This window comes from Microtus oregoni, unplaced genomic scaffold (genome assembly GCF_018167655.1).
Source record: "Microtus oregoni isolate MIOR12 unplaced genomic scaffold, Mior012 000023F_ref0000262, whole genome shotgun sequence".
In the NCBI taxonomy this organism is placed as follows: Eukaryota; Metazoa; Chordata; class Mammalia; order Rodentia; family Cricetidae; genus Microtus; species Microtus oregoni.
The window spans coordinates 4,025,786-4,052,631 of NW_024543082.1; the positions used below are offsets into that span (position 1 = coordinate 4,025,786).

Consider the following 26,846-nt stretch of genomic DNA (forward strand, 5'->3'; position numbering starts at 1 on the left):
CATTCTTCCATATACAGTAACAATAGCAAGGTTAATGGAATAGAACTGGAGTTGGCAATGGCAGCACAGATCTAAAACTCCATCATTTGGAAATATGAGACAGAGGGGGTTCTTTGAGTTCAAGGTCAACAGAGCTACACTGAAACTATGTCTCAAAAATGTAAATGTCGCTGAGTGCTGAACCACTGGTGTAGTATGTACAAATCCTGAGTTTCCACCTCAGCCCTGAAAAGAATGCAGGGAGATGAGGTGGCAGAATGGAGCTGAAAACGGAAAGATAATGGAATAAGGCTTCAGCATAAAGTTTTCTGACGTCACCTCTGGTTCCGCTAATAACAAACTCTGTGGTTTTGGCAAATTAAAACATCTCTCAGTACTGAATTTCTTTATCCCTTAAACGAAGAGGTCTCTCCCATCTAGATTCTCATTTTGCTAGGGACAGATACAAACATGGTCATAAAGAAAATAAGGAAAACAAAACATTTCTCTTATCGCTGATCTTGGTTGCCTTGATGTGTCTGGTTTCAACCTGATCAAACCCCAGCTTCGTTCCGTTACATTGAGCATGTCTGCTCTTCACTCCTTACCGTCATGGTCCTTTTCCTTTTCTCTGGTCAAAGCCTTGATCATCCAACTATTCCCAAAGGCAAAGCGTACAATAACAAGTGCACACAGGGGTGACCTGACCTTCCAGTCTTTAACCGCTCCACATGCAGGTGCTGCTTCCACTCCAGGTCTCCTGCTTGGTGTAGAGCAGGGAGAAAAGACTGGACTCTTCATGACACAGCAATCCTCCCTGAGCTGACCCTTGGGAAGTTAGTCCAATGACAATGTATCCAGGTGAGCACACAGGCATACATACACACATACACATGGATACATACATGCATAATACACTCATACATACACACACATATACACATGCATACACACATACACACATATATATATAAACACATACACACTTATATACAAACATGCATACACACATGCATACACACATACACACTTATATACACACATACATATACATACACACATACACCCTTTTCCAGCCCCGGGTTTTCTCTGTCCCTCTAGTTCATTCATCGACAGAGTAAGAATGGCATCCTCTACAATCACGGGGTAACTGGAGGTTTGAATGGAGCAGAACCCACCTAAGGTCACACCTACCTCCTATCTCCAGTCTTAGCCCATGACATTGACTATTTGCTAAATAAGGCATCTGAACTAGAAATGTTAAAGTATTTCCTTATTTTTATTTTCTCTATTCAAAAGAAATAATTATAGAAGCACTCTCTTTTTCTCCCTCCAACACAGAGAGTAGCCCATTCTCCGGTCTCCCAATTTTATCTGCAACTTCTAATTTAGCCAATTCCTGCTTTCTGAGCCACTTCTGGACTTTCTAGCACTATTGCAAGTTGCTATTATAAATTCAACTGTTGCTGGACCCGTGTGCTACCTGCTCACTCTCTAGAAGGCAAACTGCATGAAGACTTCATGCTTTCTTCATGGTGTCTCCCCAGCAAACAGCACAATGCCTCAAACGTCTCGATTCACTGTTGGCGTTCAGTATTTACAAGTGGATCCGTAAGCCCATTTCTTCATCATTTTCTAACTTCTGTCACAGTCCCATGCCCCCACCTTAAAGAGATTCAGGCCTTCCTTCTTGACCCCAGTGCCCCACCAATCATTGGTCTATTTTTACCCTGTATTTCCTGACATGTTTCTCAAGCAAACGGTATGCGCTGGCTGCTGCCTGCCCTCACCACTTCCTCCCACTGCAATCTGGCTCCTCATCATGAAGGCACTGAAACAACGCTGCAAGCAGCCATCGGTGCCTTCTGCTACCAAACCCTGCACCATGTGCCATCCCCCTGCGCATGACAAACCCTAACTTCCCCTCTCACTCCCCTGAAATCACCGCTCCTCCCACCCTTCAGAAATAGCTTCTCGTGTCTCTGATTTCCGCAAACTGTCTACATTGTGCTGTCTTCCCTGGACTATTGACGGTTTCACTGTCGCTTCTGGGCATCTGACTCAAGATCATGCCCCTCCGGCTTTAGCTGCTCCCTAGACCCACAGACGTGCATACTATAGTGCAGCTGCATTCTGTGATCTAAGCCCAAGGTTTCAGCTTTCTTCCAGTGTGACTTTTCCAGCTGAACCTAAGCATGGCCCTTCTATTACCCTCAGATATGAAGAACCCAAAATTCCTGTTACTCTTGTCATGCTGTTCTTATGCATCCAAATCCACCAGAACCAGGCTCTTGTACTCAGGAGTTCCCTGTGTCTTCCCTCACAAGCATATTCTGGGTACACTGACCTCCTCTTCTTAGCCAGGCACCCCTTACAGCCCTCACTGTGCCTCCACCCCTGCTTCACTGACTGGAATGTCTGACTTCGCCAAAGTTCTATTTGATGCTGTGGAAAGATAAACACCTCCAGGTGAATAGTTTTTTTTTTCTTTCCTCCTATGCAGTTCTGGTTATTTTTACCTACCAATTTTGTTGCAAAGTAATTTCCATGCATCCAAGTTTTTTCTTAGGCCATAAGCACCCCAAGTTATGCATCTTAGGATTCCTAGATCATAAGTCCACTGCCTGGATCTCGAGCATTGTTCAACACACGCTAGTGGAATGCTATTACCCCGCCACCAATTGTTTGTAACTTGACATGTAAGCATAGAGTGACCGCACCCTCTCTCTCCAGCTTCAGTTCTCACCACATAAGTGTTCTGCATCCTCTGACTGCCACCCTCATAATTAAGTTGCTGTATTGCTTATTCTACTGACATTGTGGCTCCTTGCACTAGATGTAAAGATTCCTGAAGACAAGTCCACTGTTTTCTTCAACACTATTCCCAGATCCTCAGAGCATAGCACATAGTAGGTCCTTGGGATTACTTATTGGATGAAAAAGCACGCCTTTCTTCATTCCACCCACTTATTTCTCTTATTTATGTTGCACTTATTTAGGGATTTAACCTGAAATAATGCACCCTGATATCATACATAAGTATTATAGGTATTACTGGCGTGTGTTTGGTGGCTATTGTAGGTATTGTTGCATGGAACCGTGGCACACCAGAGTTAGGAGAAAGAATCTACTTACAGGTAACCCACAACTGGAAAGAAGGATATAAGAGACTCACAGAACAACAGCTAGTTTGGTGGTGGTGGTGTTGTTTTGCTGTGTTAAATCTTTTTCTTTGTATGGATGTTTTAACTGCATGTATATCTATCTGTGCACCCCGAGTGTGCTTGGTGCTCACAGAGACCAGAAGAAGTCATCAGATTTTCTTAGAATTAGAGTTACAGATGGTTGTGAGTCATCGTGTAGATGCTGAGAATCAAGCCAGTGTCCTCCTAAAAACAGGCAGAGCTCTTAACCACTGAGCCCTTAACCCATAGCTTTTGGTTCTTTAGGATCCTTTCAGGAGATGAATTATAAAATTCCACAGAGCTAGAATCTGATCTCCAACCCCTCAAAGGTCCCTATAATACCTGTAGACAGGTATTACTACTTCAACTACTAACACAATATCTATGGCTCTCACAATTTCACATATCACCTCCATCCACAAAGAGAAAAGCAGGCCATCACTTACACCAGAAATTCATTTGGCTTTCTGACCATCGAAGAAAACACCTTTTGGCCTTCAACAACCATTAAACAATCCTCAATGGAAGAATCAACCCTGGGAGGCCGTGTTACCCCAGGGGAGCCTTGCTACTTTCCTTTCCTCATATCATAGTAACCTCTGCCCACTGCTTGGAAACCCCATCCCAGCACTCCAAAGAGAGGCTATCAGTGTCCTCCTTCCCCCAGGACTTGGCCTAGATACATCGTACCTGGCAATCTCACACCGCGGACAATGCAGTACAGTGATACCCTCTCCTCCTGCCAACCAGGGAGGTAGCTGGACACAGTTTCACATGCACGCCCAAGATGGAGATGCAGGGAATCATGAGACACAGCCAGCATAGGCGCTAACCCTTGCTATGTGGAAACAGAGGTTGTGGCTTTTCTCTTAGTGCTTGCATGATTTCAGCAAAATGCCTCCATAAGTCCGTTTCCCATCTGTGAAATGGGACGATGCGGCCTGCCCCAGAGAAGGGCACTGCAGACCAAAGGGGAAGGTAAGATATTAGCAGTTTTCAAATTCTCACTCTTCTCTCTTTATCTCCTTAGTAAGGCTGTGATGATTCCGTTCCCGGGAGTGTTCAGATATTCTCTTAGTCGACATTGTTTGCTAGATTTCCTATTAGGATACAACTTTGACCCAGGGGGAAATTGAAAAAAAAAAATGGTGGGGACAAAGCCCTGCCCTCCACTCACAGTGAGGAACACTGACCCCTGAGAAGCAATTAAGCTACAGAAATCCCAGAGGAAAAGCACTGAGTGCTTGCTCGCCTTGGGTGCTGGCCACACATCCTGACTCCTTTGAAGCTCACGGCAATACCGGCAATACCTGGAGGCGTGTGTTATTAGTCTCCACAGGAGCACGCGGAGCCCCTGGTTCCTGGACCTGGCACCTGAGGGCCCGTGGCGCAAACCAGAACCAGGTGTGAATAATTAGGGGTACTTTCTCTGGAGGACACAGGCGTCAACAGAAAAAGAGAAGGGGAGGGAAGTGGGTCATCATCTATAAAGAAGAGCAGTTGGAGAGAAAACAAAGGGAGGTCTGAGGAGGCTCTGGGAGAAGACGGCACAACAGGGGGTTGCTCTGGGACAGTGTTTCCAGCCGCTGATCAGATAAGAGGTCTATCTAGTTCCTATAACAGACATGTGCCTGTGACTTTAAAAGCTAAATTAAAATAACTTGGTCTTGTACGAATATTCAGCCCAATGGGGAAGGAAGTTTACAAACAAAACACCTCTTGTTAGAAAATCTCCAGCCCAGGAGAATCACCCAACACACTTTTCATGTTTTCCTCTTCTTTTTCTCAGTGACTAGTCAAAGGATGTAACGCATCACAGAAGTGCATCCAAAGAAGCCACAGGTCATACCAAGAACACACACACAGCCACTAGCAAGTACAGGAAAGCCATCGTAGGTGAATAGTCAGAGTCTGCGGCAGGCTAGTCTAAGTAGAGATTCCGAGTGCACTCCAGACAGAGGCCAAAGTTGTGTAGGCTGTCAGCGAGCTAGAGACAGGGCATCTGCCAGTGACAGAAACCAGGAACAAGAGCAGTAAGAACAAGACTGTCCAAAGAGCCTTCACGACCCAGGGCATGTGAGCTAGCTGCCTCTTGAGCCTGCACTGCACTCGGGCAGAATCAGTCCTAGGCTTGGAATGGTTGGGAGTTCTGAAGGTTGAGACAACAGAGAACAGTCAGTAGGGGAACACTGGTGAAAATCTCAGATTCCTGGCCAGAGTGGAGCCTCATGCTATGACGTCTATGGACAAGAATGCCCCTCCCCTCCCATCTCTTCTACAGTATGAAAAGGATCATCCTTTCTCTGATTCCAGCAGAAGGTGGGCAGTGCCTGCCTAACGATGTAGAACTTACCTTGAACAAATTAGGAAAGATTTTTCACATGCAATGTAGCAAATTGTCATCCTAGGTCCAAAACCTGAGGAGGCCAGAACTGGGACCTATAAACCTAAAGTAAGCTGGGGGCCAATCAACCCTCTAGAACACTGGACGAATGTTTCCCCAGGAATATGATGGAAACTCGAGGTTTAAGTTAGGTCATGATAGGAAATGTGTTTAATTTCGAAAGAGAGTTGCATCAAGCATATCGAAAGATTCCATTCCATTCCATGTTGTTACTAGTTCATCTTTACTCTGAATGTGCTATTCTCATGGTGACTCTATCATTTCTCTTGTTGTTTTACCCCAGAGCCATTTTGCCTTTGCTCGCTGACATCACATTAAAAGATGACAACTAGCAGCCCCCAGCCTTGGCTCCATCAGAATCACCTACAGAGATGCCAGTGCCAGTCCGTGCCAAGGGTTCCAGTCCAGCTGCCTGGACTGGGGTTAGAAAGAGAATGTGAAACTATGTACGCTGAGGGATGGGAATGTTGACCGAAGTTTCTGTCCCACCTGGTCCCGCAGCCATTCAGTCCCAAAGAAACACACAGAAGCTTATATTAATTATAAGCTGTATGACCTATTAGCTCAGGCTTACTATTAGCTAGCTCTTCCAACTTAAATTAACCCATAATTCTTGTCTACGTTTAGCCACATGCCTTGGTACCTTTTCTCAGTGCAGCATTTTCATCTTGCTTCCTCTGCATCTTGCTGGTGACTGCGTCTCTGCCTTTCTTCTTCCCAGAATTCTCCTAGTCTAGTTGCCCCTCCTATACTTCCTATCTGGCTACTGGCCAATCAATGTTTTATTAAACCAATATAAATGACAAATCTGTTTAGTGTATATGATGGGAACCAGTAGGTTTCTGGTTCAAAACCCCAAGCGCTTTATGATAGTCATCAGAATGCAGATGATGCACTATGAAGAAATCAAGCAGCCTATAATGTATGCTATGTATGCTTCCAAAAACCATTTTCACCACACCCATAACTTCTACACTATACTTTCTTTTATATTATTTTTAATTTATTCCAATTTATACATAAATTTATTTTAAAAAATAATGGATTGGAGGTAAAAGCCCAGTGGTGAAGAAGGCTAGAAAGACAGCTCAGTCTTTAAAATGTTTGATTTGAAAGCATGAGAACCTGAGTTTGGATCCCCAGAAGGCATAGACAAAAAGCAATACACGGTGGTACATGCTTATAATTCCAGCACTGGGGAGGCATATGGCAGGAGGAAACCTGGAGGTCACTGGCCACCCAGCCTAGCCTACTCAGAGAGTTTCAGGCTGAATACAAAACCCTGTCTCAAAAAAATAAAAATAAAAAATAAAAGAATGAAATGAAAAGAGAAAAAACTCAACTCTTAAGGAACAGCAACCAACATTGACCTATGACCTCTCTAAGCACACAAGCACAATAAAGAGAGAGAGTCCACAAGAAAAGTCGTGACACTGAAGAGAAAGAGGAATTCAAAGTTAGAGAGCAGGAAAAGGAGAGGAAGAGGGGGGTGCAATGGCCCAGCCTGGGGGTCAAAATCGGCAGAAATTTGGAGATGGACTGGAAAGTAGCAGGCAAGCTGTGGGCAATGGGGGTACAGGTATCATGAGTGTGTACTAGTGTACCAGGACAGAGAGAACAGGCATGAGGGGCAGAGGCTGAGGGGACGGGTAGGCTGGACAGCCAGACACCCGTGGCCCCAGGTTAAGGCAAGAAAGTTGGAAGGGTACAGAGAAGGCCGGAGTGAAAATGAGGAACTAACGAATGAAGAACACATAGGGTTAGAAGAGTCCACATGGATGCATGCGGTAAGATGAAGCACAGGCAGCATAGCAGACTCGAGCATTGGGAAGAATTAATATCCCCCATGCTAGAAGCTCAGCAACATCTGCAAATCACCAAAGATCACCACACGGGCTGGTGGTGGTAGACTTTCCCACATGCTGGTGAACCCTCACTAGACCTACCAGGTCCCTGCAGAAACACCAAAACTCAATACTAGCGAGGTTGCTTCTTGCATTTCTTATCTGCATGAGCTTTTTTTTCTCTCGTGGATGTCTCCATCATGGCAACTATCTCCTTAGCCAACATCTGTAAGCCCCCAAACCACAGGCAGTAGAACAGATAAACACCAGGCAACACACACAGTAAAAACTGCGTCTGTTATTAATGAGAATCACTCATCCAAATGCAATGTCTGAGCAAACTGACAGTGCGTTATCACATAAACCCTCCGATGCAGCAAGTTAGGCTCTCGAAAACAATAGGCTTAGCTTTTAGGTCTTACCAATAGCTGAACAGTGGTGGGGGAGATGAAAAACGTGTCTATGGTAAGAAAGCCCACACAGGTGTTTTCTGAAGAGTTTATTTCTGTTCTGCGATGTGTTCTGATGTTTCCCTCCTTTCAAGTGTGTAAGTCGCAGACCCGTTTCTTCTCCAGGTCAGCCAAGCACACAACTCAGGCTGGCAGACAGTTTCCTGGGCTAACCTTGTCATCCCCCTCTCCTCTCCACTCTTATCCCCTCCTTGCCTTCCTGAGGCTTGTGACTTTCAAGACGACATAAAGCACAGCAATAGCAAGGGAAAGATAAAATCCTAAAACAGATGAAAGGAGCTAAATTCTGTTTCCCTAGAGATCTGAGGGAAATTTGTTCACTGCTCTGCGAGGCAGGTTCATCACTCACTAATTCATTAATTCACTCATCCAACTAATATTTACTGAGCATTTCCCATGAGCTAGCTCAGTCCGCAAAACATGCCATTTCCTACGCAATGCTGGCTAACATTACTCTATTTGCTATAGAGAAAAATCTTGCTTGAATGTGGATATATGTCATGTGGACATATTGTTCATAATACTGTATTGTCCATCAGCTAAAACTGAAAGCCAGGAGCAATGTCCAGCCCATGACAGCCTGGAAATCAGATGCCCTAAACAGTCTGGATCTTCACATTAAGGAACTCCCTACAGACACTGTGTACATGAATGACCATGAGCCTACACATCATGGCCAAAAGTGAAATACACAGATACACGATTCTGGAAGCCAGTTTATGCTATCTAAGAGATCCATCAATCTGTAAATTCACTACTGTGTGATGCTTTTACAGGAACAAATACGTTCCCTGCAAACTCTACGGTGTGGGTATTATTAATCTTCCCTTTCATGAGCCAAGACTAATGAGCCAAGGACAGATTATTTATTCAAGGACCCTTAGAAAGTAATGAAGCTAGCACCTGAAACAAGTTTGCAGTTCATGGATTCCAGAATTTTATGGAAATTGAAAATAAATTATTACCATGGCTTATATGTTGGCGTCTACTTTCTTCTTTAAATTGGTGTGATATGCTAATCTGAACAGGGCCTCTGTTCACACAACTATAAAAGCTCTCTACGCCACTAGCAATCCCTCAGCAGCGTACTCAGCTCGGGGTTATTGCATGCCACCTGTTCCTGTCTTTCCCAGGACACCTGCAGGAGAGCAGGGACTAGTGTGCCCCTAACAGTCAAAGGGTATTCTGCTCACAGGCAATGGGATGGGTAGTTCATCTGCAGCCTCTCACTTAACCCCACAACAACCACTTAAATCGGCACCACGACATCGGCATCTCTTTATACAAGGAAGGAGACAGACATTGCAGGGTACTAACTTCCCTGAGATCACACAGCAAAGGGTGGCTCTCTTACCCCTCTCCAGTCTGGGATCCCTACCAGCACAAAGTTCTGGCTCCCTTCTCAATCCTCATCTCAAGTCTGGCTTCCCATGGGTGTTTCTCAGTGCTAGTGAAAGCCTGCTTCCCTAGTGTGCTGGCTTGGGTTCCTCCTCCTTTGATTTCTCCCCCGATAAGGCCCTGGTACATCTGTTCTGGGCAGCCCTGCTTCCCCCTAACATTTGCCTCCTGGTATACCTGAGACGACCCCTGATTGGGGAGGGGGCAGTTTGGGGTAGGTAATAGAGCTTTTTTAAGACCATATCTTTCATCAGAGATTTTTGTCTCACTCTTGCCAAAACTTCTTAAAGGAGCCAGAGCTCTCAAATGCAGCATTAAACATTTTATAAACAAATTACTACACAAAGCTCACAGTGGCCTTTCTTTACAGTGGAAGGTCTGGACTTGGAAGATACTACCGGGAGATTTGATTACATTAATAAATGAGGGTGAAATGAATTAAGGTCAGAGTAATTTGAAAAGTCAAGCTGTCTGTCTCTTTTCCTTTTCATAACCACAAATTCTGCACAGGATCTGTGTCTGTAGACAGTCCACAAAGGGAGCTGTCCCCAGGAAAAGTGCTGTAACTCCATCATGCCAAGACGCAGTTAAAGGGGAGGAACTTCGCATTTACTAAGCACCTAGTGAGCACACTGGCTATGATGGTATGTCTTACATGCAGAGATTAAGGAATTCGTGCATGGTAAGGCAGAGAAGTCCCAGAACACCCATTTCTCAGATGGGGAAACAAGCTCAGATGAACACACAAATCCATGTAAGGTCACAGAACTGGGCTGAGACAGAAGTCTGCATAGGGATGCCCCTGCTTCCGCTGCAGGGACTAGACTCCTCTCTGCATCACTCCTCAGATTCTGGAGAGCCCCACAAGACAGCTTATGTTGCCGGACTATAACACTGAGCCTGGAGGAAAACCCAGCAAGAAACATGATTGTGCTGTACAGCTGCTGCCCCAAAGGCTCTGTGCTCCCCATCTCCAGCTGGGTCACACGTGTCCCCAGAAAAGCAACCTTTCTTTTATCTGCCACGGTTTGCTCCCTGCTGTTGCTCCATACCTTCTTCTTCCTTTTCTTCCCCCACTTCCCTTTCTCCGTGTCTATGTCCCTCTCACACACACATGCTTCTACACATACACCCATACACAGACAGACGCACGACCAGATACGCACTCAGGATACCTCGATCCAGCAGCCGAAGCAAGCGGAGATACCAAAGATACCACTGGTCCCAGAAGCGGTCCGTCATCCCACCCTGAACTCATCCTTCACAGCCAGTCTCCAGGGCAGAGCCTCATCCCACCACCACCACCGACCGACCGACTCAAGGCCAGATCCGCTGATGTTGGGCTCACACGCAGCCTGCTCTAAGCAAATGCCTGCCTACAAAGACAGCCACCAGTCCTCCCACACAGAGGCTGACTGTGCCGGGAGCCCGTTTCACAGCAACAAAGGAGCAAGTGCAGAACAACGCCTGTGCAGACTGAGCCTGCATGGACCCCAGGGAAGGCTGGAGTTGCGGGGGGAGGGGGGAGTCAGTGAGGGCTCTTGCACAGTAGCGAGGTTTGAGGTAGCCCTTGAAATGAAAATCTACAGACAAGGCCACTGTTAAAATTTCATTCTAGTATCTCCTACCATACTGGCTTACTGCACCTCCCACACAGAGGCCAGAGGCTCCTCCAATAGGACGATGAATGGGAAGCCAGACACTCAGCCATTCTGGACTGTAGAACTAGTCCAAAAAGTCCAAAAAGTCCATCTGCCTCACTGCGAGACCTCGGGTACTCTCCATCCAAGACTGCTAGACTCTCACAACCAGAAAGGGGCTTGTTGCTACTTTCTTCTTCCTTCCTCTCACAGATCCTATTAGGGAGACAGCGTGGGATCTAAGGTGCTGCATTCAAGTTCAAATCCCAGTTCCTACTTAACACCTCCTGGCCTTGAGCAAGCTACTTCAGTCCTTCTGCCTCAACTCCCTGGGGAAGACCAGTATTTGCTTTACAGAGGAACTGGGAGGCTCAGTGCATAGGAGGGAAGCCCCTGGCATCACCGGAGAGTAAAGTAGACAAAAAGTGCCCTCCGACCTTCCCCTCTGCCCTTTGAACCTTGGTCCCTGTACCTCTCACCCTTCAGTCCTTATCCGGGCCTCTGCTCCAACACCTCCTGCCAGAGCCCGTTCTCTCCATGCCCCTTCTTAGGGCCAAACCCTAAACTTTCCAAAGTCTGACTGAAACACCACAAACGACACAAAATCTGGGCAGCCTCCCTGATCTCCCTCCTTTGTATGTCTTTTCAATCTACTTCCTCCCTGGTTTAAGAAACTTTTCCCTTACTGGACCATCAACTGCATGGGGTTCGGATCTGATCCTTAACCATCCTTGGGTCCTCCAAAGCACCTGACACAGTGCCTTATCTCAGAAGCATTAAGTCAACAAACACGGGATTCCAGGTAAGCCACGCCATCTTACCCGGATGGCAGGAGAAGTTTGCTACTGCACCCCAGCCTCCCAACACTATTTCAGGCTTCAAAAGGTGCAAGAGGAGGGGTGGAACGCTCTGTTCTCGCCTGCCTCCGGACTGCTTAGCCAGCGAGCTGGCCACTTACACGAGAGGGCTGTCTTTCAGGTGGCAGGGTGTCCTGATGACAGAAATGAAAGCAGAGGGGACTCCAGGTCTGGAGCATCTCCATTTCAACAGCCACGTGCACATCGTTGCTCACAGTTTTGTCTAGCCTGGCCTCCACCCACCCTGCTGGCCTCTATCGGGCAGCTGGAGAGAGGGGGGCTCCTCTAGCATCCACCATTCCTGGGACTCTAAGGTGAAATAGTTTGCATGTTTCTGAAGGACTCAGACTAGACAGGAGGCCTGTGGGGGAAGCTAGGAGAGAGGGAGGGAGTAGGTGAAGCCACAATTCTGCCCCCTGTCCCTACCCAGCATCCTTATTGCCTTAGCAGGCCTTCATAAAGGGCAGCTGTGGGACACAGCAGAGTCCTCGCCGCCCAAGAGGCTACAGCTCTGTTACTGCAATTTTTTTACTGCCTTAAATGGACAAGAATCTTGTGAGTAGCTACCACAAGAATGCAAAGCCCCCTCCTCTCTCCAGCGAGAAATGACCGAGTTCTTCCCCTTTTGTGAATAACAAGAATCCCTTGCTCTCACATGACCAGAACTTTTTAGTTCACAGAGTACTTCCACATCTGTCAACTCCTTCAGGCCCAAACAACCCTGCAAGAATCACCTTCCCTGTCTGCAGAATGCCAGACCCATGTTCCAAGAAACTGAACAATGTACATCAAATGATGCATAGGTGTGACCTGCTTCCCCCTTGCAGAGGTCTCTGGGGCTCACTTCCAGAGCGAATGTAACACCTTTCCTTCATAATAGGGCCAGACTAACAGCAGCGCTTAAGAGGCAGGGCAGTGCCCGCATGCCATGCCACAGGCACGGGAGGGACAATGACCCGACAAACAGCCTTTGATATTGTGCCTTGGAACCTGGCTTATGGTTGGCCAGAGAGTACATCTCCAAATAAGAATGCCAAAGTCAAGCATGAACTGTGAGACTCCTTCCATGGTAGAAGACCCGGACAGAGGGGCTGTGAGGGAACAGCATCACCTGGGAAGCAGGCAACCCTCATGCCCTTATAAGACCATGTACAAACTGCAGCGCTCTCCGGGTGCTGATACTGGGCCTGGAAAAGGACGCTACCTCGGTCCTCTCCCTTACTGGGTTCCATTCTCCACAGAATAAAGACTGGTAAAGAACAGCATGGGTGTAAGCACTTCCCCCGCACACAGTGAACCCTGGGGCACAGCATCACCCATTGGGTCAAGCCCAGGAGGAACCCATTCAGTCTGCCATTCTACTTTTGGTTGGCTTCAACCCATTAAGCAGGGCTCCTTGGTGCCCCCCAGACCACCACCGCTCATTTCTACTATTCCCACAGAGCCTCACAAGCCTTCCTTGAAAACAGCCATTCTAGAAGTTGAATAAAATGTTCCAAGAGACTGCAAGGATTGTCATTCAGCTGGAGAGCCATTAGAAAGGACGGGATATTGTCAGGACAGGGCCTTATTAGGTAGGGTTTTTGCTATTGTTTTGTCTTAAACAATGATGACACGGTGGCTCCTTCTTTCATCATGGTCAAAGCAGGCACAACCATTCCTGCCGGCATGGCTCCATCAGCCCACTGCAGGCCAGCAGCACCCAGCCACGGCAGGGGGCTGCTGCCTGCCCGGATGCCTGCAGTTACTTAGTGTCTTAACTGCGACGTGTTCCCTTCTTCCCAGTGTTCCTTCTTCCATTCTTGGCACCGCTCTCTCTCCATCTTTTCACCCGCCCTAGAGAAAAACACTGTGTTCCCAATCAGATAAAGCCAGCATTAAGTGGATGGAGCAGAAGGCAAGCAGCAGCGAGGGAGGAGAGAACCAATCACATCCCAAAGCTTTTCCGCTCACCTCCCAGGACAACTGGGACCACTGATGGCTCAGCAGCCCTAGCCACACTCCTCAGGCATGTGCCGCTAACTGGCAAGTGAAGACCACACAAGAGGTGGCCCAGCTGCTGGCGTCTGTGAACCAGAATGGAGACTGTTTACACGGTGTTCTCCTCCTACCCCACTCCAGGAAGGAGGCTCCGCCAGGCTGCCATTTTGCCCTGCAGTCTGCGCTTCGGCTGCAACATGAACCAAACGCTCTAGCAGACACCATCCTCAGCCACCTCCCACGGCACTTCTGGCCCCTCAGCAATTAATGCCAGAGTGGTAAATGGAAGTTAGCAGCAACAGCTCAGAAACTTCACCCGGAGAATGTCACGGGCACTTGCCAGTCTCTCCTGGGACAGTCCCGTGTCCCCAGGTGAACAGGCTCCTTGGGTCCACACACGAGGATGCTATCATTAAAAAGTATCACCCAGATGCTGAAATTCAAGTCCACCTCTCCCAGGAGGCCTCTCCCAGCTAATCTCACCCGTTCTCATTCCGAGTCCTCAAACTTTAATGGGCAGCAGATTCACCTCCCAGAGGCCTGCATCTTTAACCAGCGGCCCTGGGTGACTGGAGATGGTGGCTTGTGTGCCCAATGGCTGCTCTCCTCCCTTCAGTACTAGCTTCACTGAAATAGTTTGATTGAATTCTACAAAGTACCCTGTCTGCTCGCACACCCCAGGAGTCCAGGACAGAGTGACTCTGAGTTCCCTGTCCTGGCAGGCTAAGGAAGATGTAGCGGAGGGCCACACAGGAAGGGCGAGACGCCATGTACCTTAGACCCAGAGCTGATCCTCAGCTTTCCACAGGTTTCAGGAGACATTGCCGCTGCTGGACCACTACAGATCTGTACAATGGCTTTAAACGTCACCTCAAATATTGGTCCGCAGCAAGGAGGAGAGACCAGGGCTGATTAGCCTGCACTGTTCCTGCTTTTGTGTAGCTTTCCTGTCGCTCACCTCTGACCTCTGGGAGATCTTATCTCTCTCCCTTGACCTAGAAAGGTATCACAAAACCTCTTACTGCACTGGCTCAAACCACACAGTCAAGTAAAAGAAACTTAACCTCCCACCCTTTTCTGCCCTCCTAGCAAGCCACAAGACGCTTCACACTGCCCTGAATCTCCAGCTTCGCCACTCCCACAGCCACAACCAACCAGCAGCTGTTTCTCGGTCTTCTAGAGCCCCTCTCTTCCTGGTCCAGGTCCCTCTTGAGTAAGCCCCGTGTATCATGGTATGATAATCCGATCCCTTCTGTGGTATTCGTGATAACAGACTTTATACTAGGCCCTTAGGAGATCTGGACACTTGGGCCAGAGTGTGGCCTACAGTGAAGGATCAGACCCCACAGAGCTTTTCACCTAAATCTCCCAACCCTCCCAAATTCACTTTCCTAGTAAGACCATGATGACCTGGCAGACAGCCTTTCCTGAAACACCTACGTTAAAAGTGAAAGCCAAGCAACCTTGGAAACCAGCTTGGAACCCAAACCGAGGGGCTAGTCTATCCCGAGGTCATGGTGACCTGAACTCCTTCGCAGCATGGCCCCTCCATCTCATTCCACTGAGAGCAGTTTCTTCACCCATGAAGGAACTGCTGTGGCTCCATGACCTGAGGACACCTTGAGGCAATGGGCTGCCTGCCTCATAGGTGGTGAGTTTTCTCTCTGCCACATTCCCAGCATCTGAGAGTCAGGAAGTTGAGGTTACCAATCACTGCCACAGAAAAAGCTCACACAGGCCCTTCAAGGAGTCTCTCGAGTCTCTCCCGTCTCTCTCATCTCACACCCTTCCTCATCTCCCCCAAACCCTTTTCAAGTCCTACCATACCAATTCTATCCAAAAAACCAAAGCACCACACAGTTAACACCACAGTTGGCAACTGTGAGCAGAAAGCACAACAGGATGAAAAGAAGCTCACTCTTCCCCTAAAGAAACACTAAATTTTAGTTAGCATATATCTAAAGCCAACATTTTTAAAAATATTCTCTGAGAAATTTCTCCTTTTAAAGTGTATAACATTTGGATGAGAAAACTCGCAATTAAATCAGAGATAAATACCTTAGTATTTACATGCATGCACCATCTAAGGTAATTTGAATATCTTGGTTCTTATTTTCTTTATTTTTACTTTTTCTAATTAATTGTGTGTATGTGTATGCACGCATGCACGTGTGTGTCTCAGAGGACAGCATGCATGCACGTGGGTGTCTCAGAGGACAGCATGCATGCACGTGGGTGTCTCAGAGGACAGCATGCATGCACATGGGTGTCTCAGAGGACAGCATGCATGCACGTGGGTGTCTCAGAGGACAGCATGCATGCACATGTGTGTCTCAGAGGACAGCATGAATGCACGTGGGTGTCTCAGAGGACAGCATGCATGCACATGTGTGTCTCAGAGGACAGCATGCATGCACGTGGGTGTCTCAGAGGACAGCATGCATGCACGTGGGTGTCTCAGAGGACAGCATGCATGCACGTGGGTGTCTCAGAGGACAGCATGCATGCACGTGGGTGTCTCAGAGGACAGCATGCATGCACGTGGGTGTCTCAGAAGACAGCATGCATGCACATGTGTGTCTCAGAGGACAGCATGCATGCACGTGGGTGTCTCAGAGGACAGCTTGAAGCAGTCAGTTCTCTCCTTCTACCACATGTATCCGGGAATCAAAACTTAGGAAATCAGTCGGTGGCAGCACCTATACCCACTGAGCCAGCTCACTAGCCAGAGGTGCAACTTTTACCTATAATTCCTTACTGAGGAGGCTGAGGCAGCAGGAACACAAGTTCATGGCCAGCCTGAACTACAGAATGAGCCTTTTTCAAAACACCAAAAAAAAAATTCGTTTGCAGTAATTATTTTCCAACAAATGAATTACACTGATGTTTCTTTAAAACCATTAGCCATGTGGCCAGCCCTTAGCACCACAGAGATGGGAACGTGAGTTTCTACAAAGGTGTTCAGGTGGAGAACAATAGTGAACCGGTTGGGATCAGAAGTCCATCAATCCTGGCCTCCAGTCATGGGCAAATATAGCCTCGGCAAAGACATCAAGAAACACAGACTACATACCATCAAGAATGAAAGCACTAATAGACTTGGGTGGAAAGGTTTACCCGAGCATGAGATAGACGTTTTTCTTTCTTCCCTACTCTCTAGATGGGCACACAAGCCACGTGAGAATCAGGGGCTGGACAGCAGCCATGAGAGGCCTACTTATCACTGTGTATGTTTCTACACTTTTTGGACTCTTATCATTGTACTACATTGGCTAACTTTTTAAAGACATTTTAAAATAACAGAGTCAAGAGTAAATAAGGGTCTGAAAAAGCATGGGATCAAACCGGACTCGCTGAACATAGTGGACAATGAGGACTACTGAGAACTCAAGAACAATGGCACTGGGTTTTGATCCTACTGCACGTACTGGCTTTGTGGGAGCCTAGGAAGTTTGGATGCTCACCTAACTAGACCTGGAAGGAGGTGGGTGGTCCTTGGACTTCCCACAGGGCAGGGAACCCTGATTGCTCTTCGGGCTGATGAGGGAGGGGGACTTGATTGTGAGAGGGGGAGGGAAATGGGAGGCGGTGGCGGGGAGGAGGCAGAAATCTTTAATAAATAAATTTTAAAAAATGCTCTTGGAGTTTCCTGCCACATAGAGGAGAACCGTGCTAGACAGAAATTCCTAGGAGTCCCAGCTTCCATCTAGAAACAGCTTCCACCATGTGAAATAAGGCCACTTTGGAGGTTCCTGCCCCCCCCATCTCCCCAGTAGAACCTAAGGAACCTGTACAAGTCAAAGCAGCCTGGCCACCCCAATAATCATAAGAAGAGATACAGTGTCTAAACCATTACAACTTGGGGGAGTCATTGTAGTGTAATAGACAGGGAGTGGCAGATGCATGAAGTGCAGGCAAAGGCACAGACGAGGTGAGATCATGAAGAGAGCCTTGCAGAACGACTGCCTCATTTCACCTAGAAGACAAAGCGCATGGCTAGTCTATTTATCTACCTGTCTACCGATCTCAGAATTAGGATCCTGAAGACAGGGTTGTCACCGAGGGTGTCTAATTAACATGCTTGCTTGAATTTTAAAAAGAAGTCAGACACTCTCTGACAGGAAGTGAATGCATCTGATTTGGCTGCTTGCTCTCATGAGACTCGTGTTTTCCAATTCACGGGACTCTACAGCTCCAAGATTTTGAAGAAAATATATTTAAAGCCTATATACAATATTCAACAGGCTAGATAATCTATGGCATCTGCAACTATTTAAACTTAATGCTAAAAGGGAGTTAAATGTGTGAAACAGCACACGGTTTTCGATATTCCTTGAGGATACACAGGCGCGAAGAAGCTCAAGGCCTACTCAACTGTGGCAAACCCACACAATGGGAGAGCATCGTGGGAAAGAACCAGGAGGCATTCTGTGAATTAACATGCCAAGATCTTCGAGATGAACCATTGAATGGCTGGGGCTGCAGCTCAGTGGTACAGAATTTGCCTTATATGTGCAGTTTATAATCTCTTGGGTTTAATCTCCAGCACCACTCCCATCCCTAAAAAAATAATTACGTTTTAGAAAACCACTTAAAAGTGAGTACAGGTGATAATTGTCTTTCTGGGTCTGGGTTACCTCACTCAAAATGATGTTTTCTATCTCCATCCATTTGTCTGCAAAATTCAGGATATCGTTATTTTTTTTGCTGTGTAATACTCCATGGTGTAAATGTACCACATTTACCTTATCCATTCTTCAATAGAGGGGCATTTAGGTTGTTTCCAGGTTCTGGCTATGATAAACAATGCTGCTATGAACATAGTTGAGCACATGTCCTTGTGGCACGATTGAGCATCCTTTGATATATTTTAAAGATAAAGCATAGAAAACCAGCCCACAAATCATAATCCAAGAGAACGAGATACCAATGAAGACCCTAAGAGAGACATACATAGATCTAATCTACATGGGAAATAGAAAAAGATAAGATCTCCTGAGTAAATTGGGAGCATGGGGACCTTGGGAGAGGGTTGAAGGGGAGGGAGAGAAAAATGTAGAGCTCAAGAAAAATCAATAAAAAGAAGAAAAATAATAATTAACTTGAAGATACAAAATGTAGAACAGCATACAGGAATACGTTAGCCCGAAAACTGATGGTACCAGAAGTATTTCTGATTTTAGTATTTCAGATTTTTCAGTATTTACATAATGCTTACTAGGTAATCATTACTAACCTAAAACTTTAAAATGTTCCAAAATCCAAAACTCTGCAGACAACCTTTTTTGGTTTCATGTTTTAAATTGTTCAGCCTAGAATTAATATTCAATGACTTTTGGTAAGAAAGTGGTGATGTATAGATTTAGATTGCTTTTATTCACAAAACAAAACACCCAAAGTATTCACAAGAAACTAATAATAATACTAATGGCCACCTGTGGAAAAGTGCCATGGTGGTCAGGCAGAGGGGTTATATAAAAATCCCTATAATGTATTGATTGGATTTTTTTAACATTGTAAATGCATTATATTTAAATATATTTTAAGTTATCACAGAAAAAAAGTTGTAGGTAAAATTATAAAATCATGAACAAGTGCCAAAATAATACCCAAGAGAAAAATGTTTCTCACATTTGCAACAATATGTAATTCAAAAAATTAAGATTTTTAATTTACAAGGAGCTACTAAGAAACATTAGGAAAAAATTAACAACATGATACAAAAATAACTAAAGATATAAACAGACAATTCACAGATACGGAAATACAAATGTCAAAGAAAAACTCTACGGAAATTCAAATTAAAAATAATAACGGCTGGCCACATTTTATTAATCAGCTTGACAAAAACAGAAAACAAAACCCAGCCTAGCTAGAGAGAAAACTGATATAAGATTTTTAGGTACCAACTTGGCATTACTCATCAATATTGCCAGCATGCATAACCTCCAACCCAGCAATCCTACTCTGAGGCCCTAGTCTACTGTAGGACCACCTCTTACACACATCGCAGTACATCAGGCTTAGTAAATAAAAAAAGGAAGCGCAACCTAAACTCCTAACAGTAAATAACTGGTTAAGATAAACTATGATAGTCTGTACTATATTTAGAAAACTTTAACAAGGACAAGCAATTCGATGTGCTGGGATGTGAAAGAACGTCCATGCTCTATTGTTACGTGGAAGAATACAGTTTTCAAAATAAATGGTGATAATCTGTGTTATTCCACTTTGTGAACACACACACACACGTATATATTTCAATGTGCATCAAACTGGTAACAGAAGTTGTCCCTAAGGACCAGGGGAATTTCGCACTCAGAATTGTGTTTTATACGCTTTTATGTTATAACTTTTTAGTATAGCCATTTGTTACTTTGGTGATTTTCACAGCATTTCAGGCTGACAAAAATAGAAACCCAGATCTTTTTTCCCTCAGGGACAGGCAACAGTTTCCTTCTCCAGACTCCCTACTCACAGGATACAGAATGTGAGATGGTTTCAGACAGCCCGCAAGTTGGAACCACCACCAGACTTTCCCACCTCAGCGGCCAGTGGGTGAAGTTTTATCAGAGGTCAGACAAGAGTGCCATTCATCCCCTGCTTTGCTCCGCATCACTCCCTTGCCACATCAATCCAGACAAGCGCTCTGTGAACTCAAAGAGTTTCAGCAGGAGCCCCAGCTCCTTGCAGGCTGTTCAGCTATCTGCCTCGTAGACGTCTTAAGGGGCTTTGGTCAGTGATGACAACATTGTCTCTTCTCAAGTTTCAGTCCTAGCCAAGAGAGACTGGTTATCTAGAACAGTGGTTCTCAATCTTCCTCATGCTGCTACCCTTCAATATAGCTCCTCATGTTGTGGTGACTGCCAATCATAAAATTATTTCATTGCTACTTCATAACTGTGATTTCGTACATTTATTAAACATTTTGTAAATATCTGACATGCAGGATATCTGATATGTGACCCTGTGAAAGGAAGAGGTCACAACCCACAGGTTGAGACCCCTGGTCTAGAGCTTTAGATCAATTCTGAATTCACACAGAAGACACTGGGGAAAGAGCTGCATGGTCCCTTAGTGCCATCTGCCAAAAACAAGGTGCTGAGAGTCATAACATGTGGGTGTTCTAATGGAGCATCCCCACCTTCTGCTACAGGCTCTGACTTACCCACATCCCTACTCTGGGTGTGGGGAGCTGCAAGTGTCAGCAGGCAGGTAGCACAGACTAAAGGAAGGTGGTGTCTAGTCATGGCCGTGTCCCCTATAGTACATCTATCAGCAGACACTGTGGAGGTAGTGAGGCCAAGGGAAGTGAAGCAGCTCTCAGTGGAGATGTGGCTCCAAACAGATGCAGACGGATAACTCCAAACATATGGGTACGAAGCTGGCCTGAGGTAAGCCCCGAGCCGGAGTTCCATCTGTCATATTTTACTGCTATTTGTCTCAAAGACTTGACAACTGTACCCACGTAAGAACATGCCTTTCACAATTTTGAAATTTCCAAGTACCCTGTTAGCTGAGAATTCACTCATCTTCCCTATCTTTATAACCAAAAACAGAAAGAAAAAAATCCAAAGCCAAAAAACCTCAGTCCTTCATGTGTTGTAACTAAAAACACTCAGTAAACAAAGCCAGTCCTTGGGCTCCCTTGGGGAGGAATTGTCTAAGAATGCTTCTTTTCTTTCATCTGGTGAAAGAAAAAGACACAGACTTGCTAAGGCCGTGTGGAGAACATCTTGAAGACATTAATTTTTCCGAACACAATGTGTGGCTCACGTGTTTTCTTCCGAGTAGGCGGCAATAGGCACCCTTAATGCCAACTGTGCTCCTGGCAGTCATGGTGCTTCCGAGGAAGCGGTCATTGCGGGCCCTGGGAAGATGATAGGGTGAATTTATAAGGCATGGGGCCAACATATGGCTACCATGACCTGCCACAAGACCCTGAAGACTTGGGGGTGGACCATCAGTTCTGAAGCAGGTAGAGAATAAGCAGAATCAACACTTCCATCCATCTCTTTTCCTGGCCAATCACCGCTCAGTGCAAAGGTGTCAATCAACTCGTCTATCTTTCTCCATCCGTGTCTTAAAACTTGTAGCCCCAGCAATCATTCAAAGCGGCTTGAGCCCTAGGAGAAGTTGCCCTACCCCTGAATAGTGGTCCTTAAAACATTTCCATCTCTCCTCCTCCCAACTCAGAGATAGGACCATTCTCGCTGCCCTAAGTTTGCTCTTACCTAGGAGTTCTCTTCACAGAGGACAAAACAAAGCCATCCAGTGAGGCTAAAAAAGGAAAACTCAACAACAAGAATATGCCAGAAGCTGTCGGTATCAACTAGACATCCTCTAAGTCAACCCACGACTATCAAAACCCAGGCATAACTAACTGTATACCAAGATTCCCATGGGGGAAGAGTCAGTGCTATACAGAGGGGTGGGGAGACAGAGAGAGAGTGTGTCAGAGGCTGACTAACTTAAGCTTTACCACTACCAAAACTATGGAACCAACCACCCTCATATGCCAGTGCTAGCATCCAAGTCATGTCATATTGGTCAAATCACTTCATCTTTCTATGACTCTGGTTTTTGGGGGTTTGGGATTTTGTTTGTTTGTTTGCAAAATAAGAAGAGTTAGTAACACTTCACTAAGATAATAAATATAATATCCCCCACACAGCAGCTACTATATATGTGTGCATGTTGTGATTATCACTATGATGTTGCCAGCTTTCACTGTTGATGCTAAGATATCTCTTCCCTTTGGACTATTGCACATATTCTTTGTAGGTTTTGGAAGGTTGTACCCACTCTGCCTTCACCCAACTCTCCAGGCCCACAGAAAACCTTCTCTGGTCCACTCAGTCGGGCCCCACACTGGCTAAGCTCTCCCTATCGTCTGTCTGTCCAACCAGCTCCTATTCGTCACCGTATCTCAAATTCCTGGCTGAGAAAAATCATGGAGTAAGTGAGCGCCGAGTAAACGGGTAAACGGAGAAAGAGCGAAACGCAGCCCCCACTTGTTCAGCGAGCGTTTACTAGCGCAGCGCTAACTTCGAATCACATCCTGAACTATGACTGAGATACAGGAAGGAACAGAGACCCTGGCTGTGTTTACAAGCTCTCAGCTGCACCAACAGTCTGCCCTGCAGCATCAACTCAGGAGAAAAGGGGATTATCAGGGATAGAACAGCTGAGGCTAGACTGGGACAATCTGGTCCTGGGCCACTCGACCTGCCTTGGACCATCCCTGGGACACCAGGGCTGGAGATGTGGGACAGCCAGGAAACGTTCAATGTTGGAACTAAACTTTGGGTATCAAACCTGAGCTGACAGTGCTTCTTCATACAGTCTTTCCCAAGCCCTCCGTACAGACGGGGTACTGCTCCTTTGAGATAAAGCAGTTCCTGGCCTGTGTGACCCCTCAGAGTGACCAATCCCTGTGACAGGGCTTCAGTGGGCCCTTAAGCCGTGCAAATACAATCACAGTCTAAAACCCTTGCCCTGTAGAGTCCTGTGCTGGGGTTATGCACTCACCCAACCCCTCAACAACAGCTAGACCATGATGACACTGTACCCAGTCGCGGGTGGGAGTAGGAAGACAGTCTCTCACCCCACAGATAATACAAGACATAAATACGCAATTAAAGAATTTATTTTAGGGGGGGGGGATGAAAGGAAGAATGGAATGGCCCTGTCCAAAGCAAGAGGTCAAGTAGATACAATCTTTCCGGGGAGGAATGCAGGTCTGTCTAGGGTGGGTTTGTTTAACTTGAACTAAGCAGTGGAAACCTTGATGCTGCTTGCCATCCCTGCATGTTGCAATTAAAAGTGGCCTGCAGTTTGTGGGGGAAGAAAAGGTGACCTTTTCCTTATAAGGAGTTTACCAAGTACCAGTCCAGTTCATCCAAAAAACCTGGTCTGTTCACTGTGTCCTTGCTGTCTGCAGACTGCCTTTGCCAGACTGAACTCCTGCGAGACTCCTCTGCCTATCATCAAAAGCCTCCCACAATGCGCTGCTCAGGAAGGACATAGCAGAGTGAAAAAAAATGACATCAGTTCGTTCATTTTGTGTCGCTTCTTCCATTCTGCAATCCTCATCTTTTTTTTGAGGCCTAGGTTTCTTTGTTGTTGTTTGGTTTGAGTTTCTTTTTATTTATTTTGTCTAAGTTAAGTAAAAGGAAGTAGCCAGAGATTTTTGTTTTGTTTTGTGGTTGTTTGTTTGTTTGTTTAAATCTTGTTTCTTCTACTTTTCTCTTTTGAAGCAGGGCACACACCACCGCTCCACCCCCAAATAAGACCACCTGTGGAATTATGGAGAGATACCTGCCCCAAACTCTGCGTGGAAAATTTGTTAGCCTAAGCTCACGTGAGCACAAAGCAAACAGAATTTCTATTTCTAGTAAGAAAAAACTGAAGTAACTTTCCCTTGGCAATGACATCAGAGGCGCCTGAAGTGATGTTTTCCATCTTGGTTGTCCTAAAAACAAAGGAACATACCTTTTCCTCAATGAAAGTCCAGGTGTGGCTACTTCTAGAAGGGCAGTGGTACTCCAACCAAGGGAACATGGCAACCCGGAACACATTACCCTGGTGGTGTCAATTCTCCACCTCCTATCCCAGGACATAGGTCCTACCATCAGAACAGTTTTGAGGACCATCTGTAGCATTATAGCACATTCCAGTGCTGGACAAAAGTGACCTGGGGAGTTGTCCATCATTTCCCTTCCTCTTCCGGGTGATGCAGAGTAGTAACCCAGAAGGCCTGTGACTCGAAGAACATCCTATTACCTCTTTCAGCTGTTGGGCGCATAAGAGGATAGCTGATAACTACATGTTAATGCACAAATATATGAATGTAGGTCTGTTGGCATGTCTGTGAGAGAGACTCAATATACCTTTGTGTGTGCACTGTCTATAGTTAGACACATTCACCTGAATAACACTAGAAACAAGGAGCTGAACCTGTTGGTAAGGCAGCCGTATCTCAGCCATCATTTCCTTTGGAGACAGCTAGACAGAGAGTACACAGTAAGAAGACCAACTGGGAGCCAATTATTTCTTCCTGGTATCTTTGGGATTGGATGGATTGGATATGTTCTTCTATGGAGGCACATAAACACACCGTTCATTAAACAGGCACCAGGACCTATTTTGAAAGCTGCTCACCCTGAGGCAATGCACACTGTCCCGATTGCACTCCATGACAGAGCCATGACAGTGGACAGGATAATGTGGCAGAACATGTATCTGGATTTCTGATTAGTGTCTGGCAAATGTACTTCAAGATACTCTTGTAGATAAGAGGGTAAAAACTGAGTGAGGGTCCAACTGAGATGAATAGCGTGGCAAATAAACTCTAAGATCCAAAGGCTTTTTACTAAGACAAACACATTGTGTGGAACAGGGCTCTCTGGTGGTGGCTGCAGACACCACAGTGCTCCCCACTCAACTGTTGGATTAACTTTTATAAAAAATCATTTCCTCAGGTTAAAAAATGCCAAAGATGATGCTCATAATATGGACAGATGAGACAAAACTGGTATAGTAGACTCAGCAGCAAATGAACAAAACAATGACAGACCTCTTGGCAAATTTGAACACTGGAACAAAATTAACAGGGGAAAGTTTTATGTCTGGAGATCTACCTTTGGAAACATCACATTGCTCCACAAGCCATTCTTGTCTTTCTGTCTACCTTCCAGACACACTGTGCATAAGACTCGTGCTGATTGACAAGTGTCCTCGGCAGCACAACAGCTTCTGGAATGCAAAGTGAACATTGCTGAAACAATCATGGAATATGTGCACTAAGAACTACAGCCATGAAGAAAAGCTGCAAGATATATAAAGCATGATACGGTAACCTCAGACACACACAGGCCACCCTTATAAACCACTGGTAGGCATATAGCTATATGCAAATGCAGAGTGCTATCGTCAGAATTTCCCAGTCACAGGAGGTCTGTCTCCAGACAGATGCTAAGTTGGCATAGATTACAAAAGAACTACAAATTTGCTAGTAACATCTGAAATTCAGAATGCAGTTTTTTGGTTAACCCTGAATAATGACATTTTTCCAAGTCTTGATTTTATCCAAAAGGGGAAAGTTCAAAAATACAGAAGAAAACACAAATTCTTTGGTTTTCCATAATACAAAGTTCAGAGAAGTCAGCACTATGGAAAGATTGCAAAACAGCCAACTCATGCCATAGAGAATGTCCAGATGGTCAGCCTGTGGATATCAGTACCTGGAGACCTAGCTGGAGCCAATCCTGGCAACACAATTAGGCAGGGGCACTGGACAATCCCGCTGCAGGAAACAAACGGCTAGGAGAGATTCTGAAAGGCATGACACAGTAATGATTGTGACTGTTTAACCTCTAGATAAGATTACAGGTTCAACCAGGTCCCTTCAAATATTTGAAGGGCTATTATGCAGATAAGGCAGAATAAACTTTCTTAAGGCTGTTAACTTACCACGGGAATTTCCTGAGGTAGATGCTAGAACAAATAAACACAAATAATCTTTTCTTTAGGGAAAGAAAAAAGTAAAGAAGGAAGGGATGGAGGGAGGAAAGGAAGGGAGGAAAAAAGAAAGGAAGGAAGGAAGGAAAGAAGGAAAGAAGGAAGGAAGGAAGGACGGGTTTAACTAAAAGAATGAATGGTAACAAAATAGTGGGAAACCATGAGTTCCCTATTATTGTATTCAAGTTCAAGTAAGTATTATTTAATATGTATTCAAGTATGTAAAATTATAAGTATTCAAGTAAGAAAAGGTCTTTAAAAGCATGTTGATTTCATTCCAATAAAAACATAGGATTTTAAAGATCTCTAAATTTCTAATATTCTGGGATTCCATAATTCAGGGGCAGAACTGGTTTTCAACGTATGTACCCAGCAGTTCCAAATCCCAGTAGTAGTATGCTCTGCCACCAGGTGGCAGTAGATGCCTTGGACTCTGGGTTCTAAATGTTAGGTGTGGTCAAAAATAAATTAGCACCATTACCAACTTTTAAGAGCGGGATGTGGAAGAACACGAACCCCAAAGCAGCCTCCTTCAAGGGAACAGATAAGCTTAACTAAATACTATTT

General features: G+C 45.6%; 1 protein-coding gene across 13 annotated transcripts in view; it reads right to left on the reverse strand.

The window, feature by feature from the left end:
- LOC121461681 (kalirin) overlaps positions 1–26,846 on the reverse strand; it is a 463,010-nt gene that overhangs the window by 395,609 nt on the left and 40,555 nt on the right. For 2 of the 13 annotated variants that reach the window (XM_041672814.1, XM_041672810.1), the window contains exon 1: positions 10,456–10,649. The exons of 3 other annotated variants lie outside the window; for them this stretch is intronic. In XM_041672814.1, the coding sequence (XP_041528748.1) occupies positions 10,456–10,522 (67 nt within the window). In that variant the 5' untranslated portion in view covers positions 10,523–10,649. Of the gene's footprint in view, positions 1–10,446; positions 10,657–26,846 lie in introns of those variants that run through there. 8 more of the 13 variants (XM_041672812.1, XM_041672808.1, XM_041672804.1 and 5 more) reach the window with 7 other exon arrangements.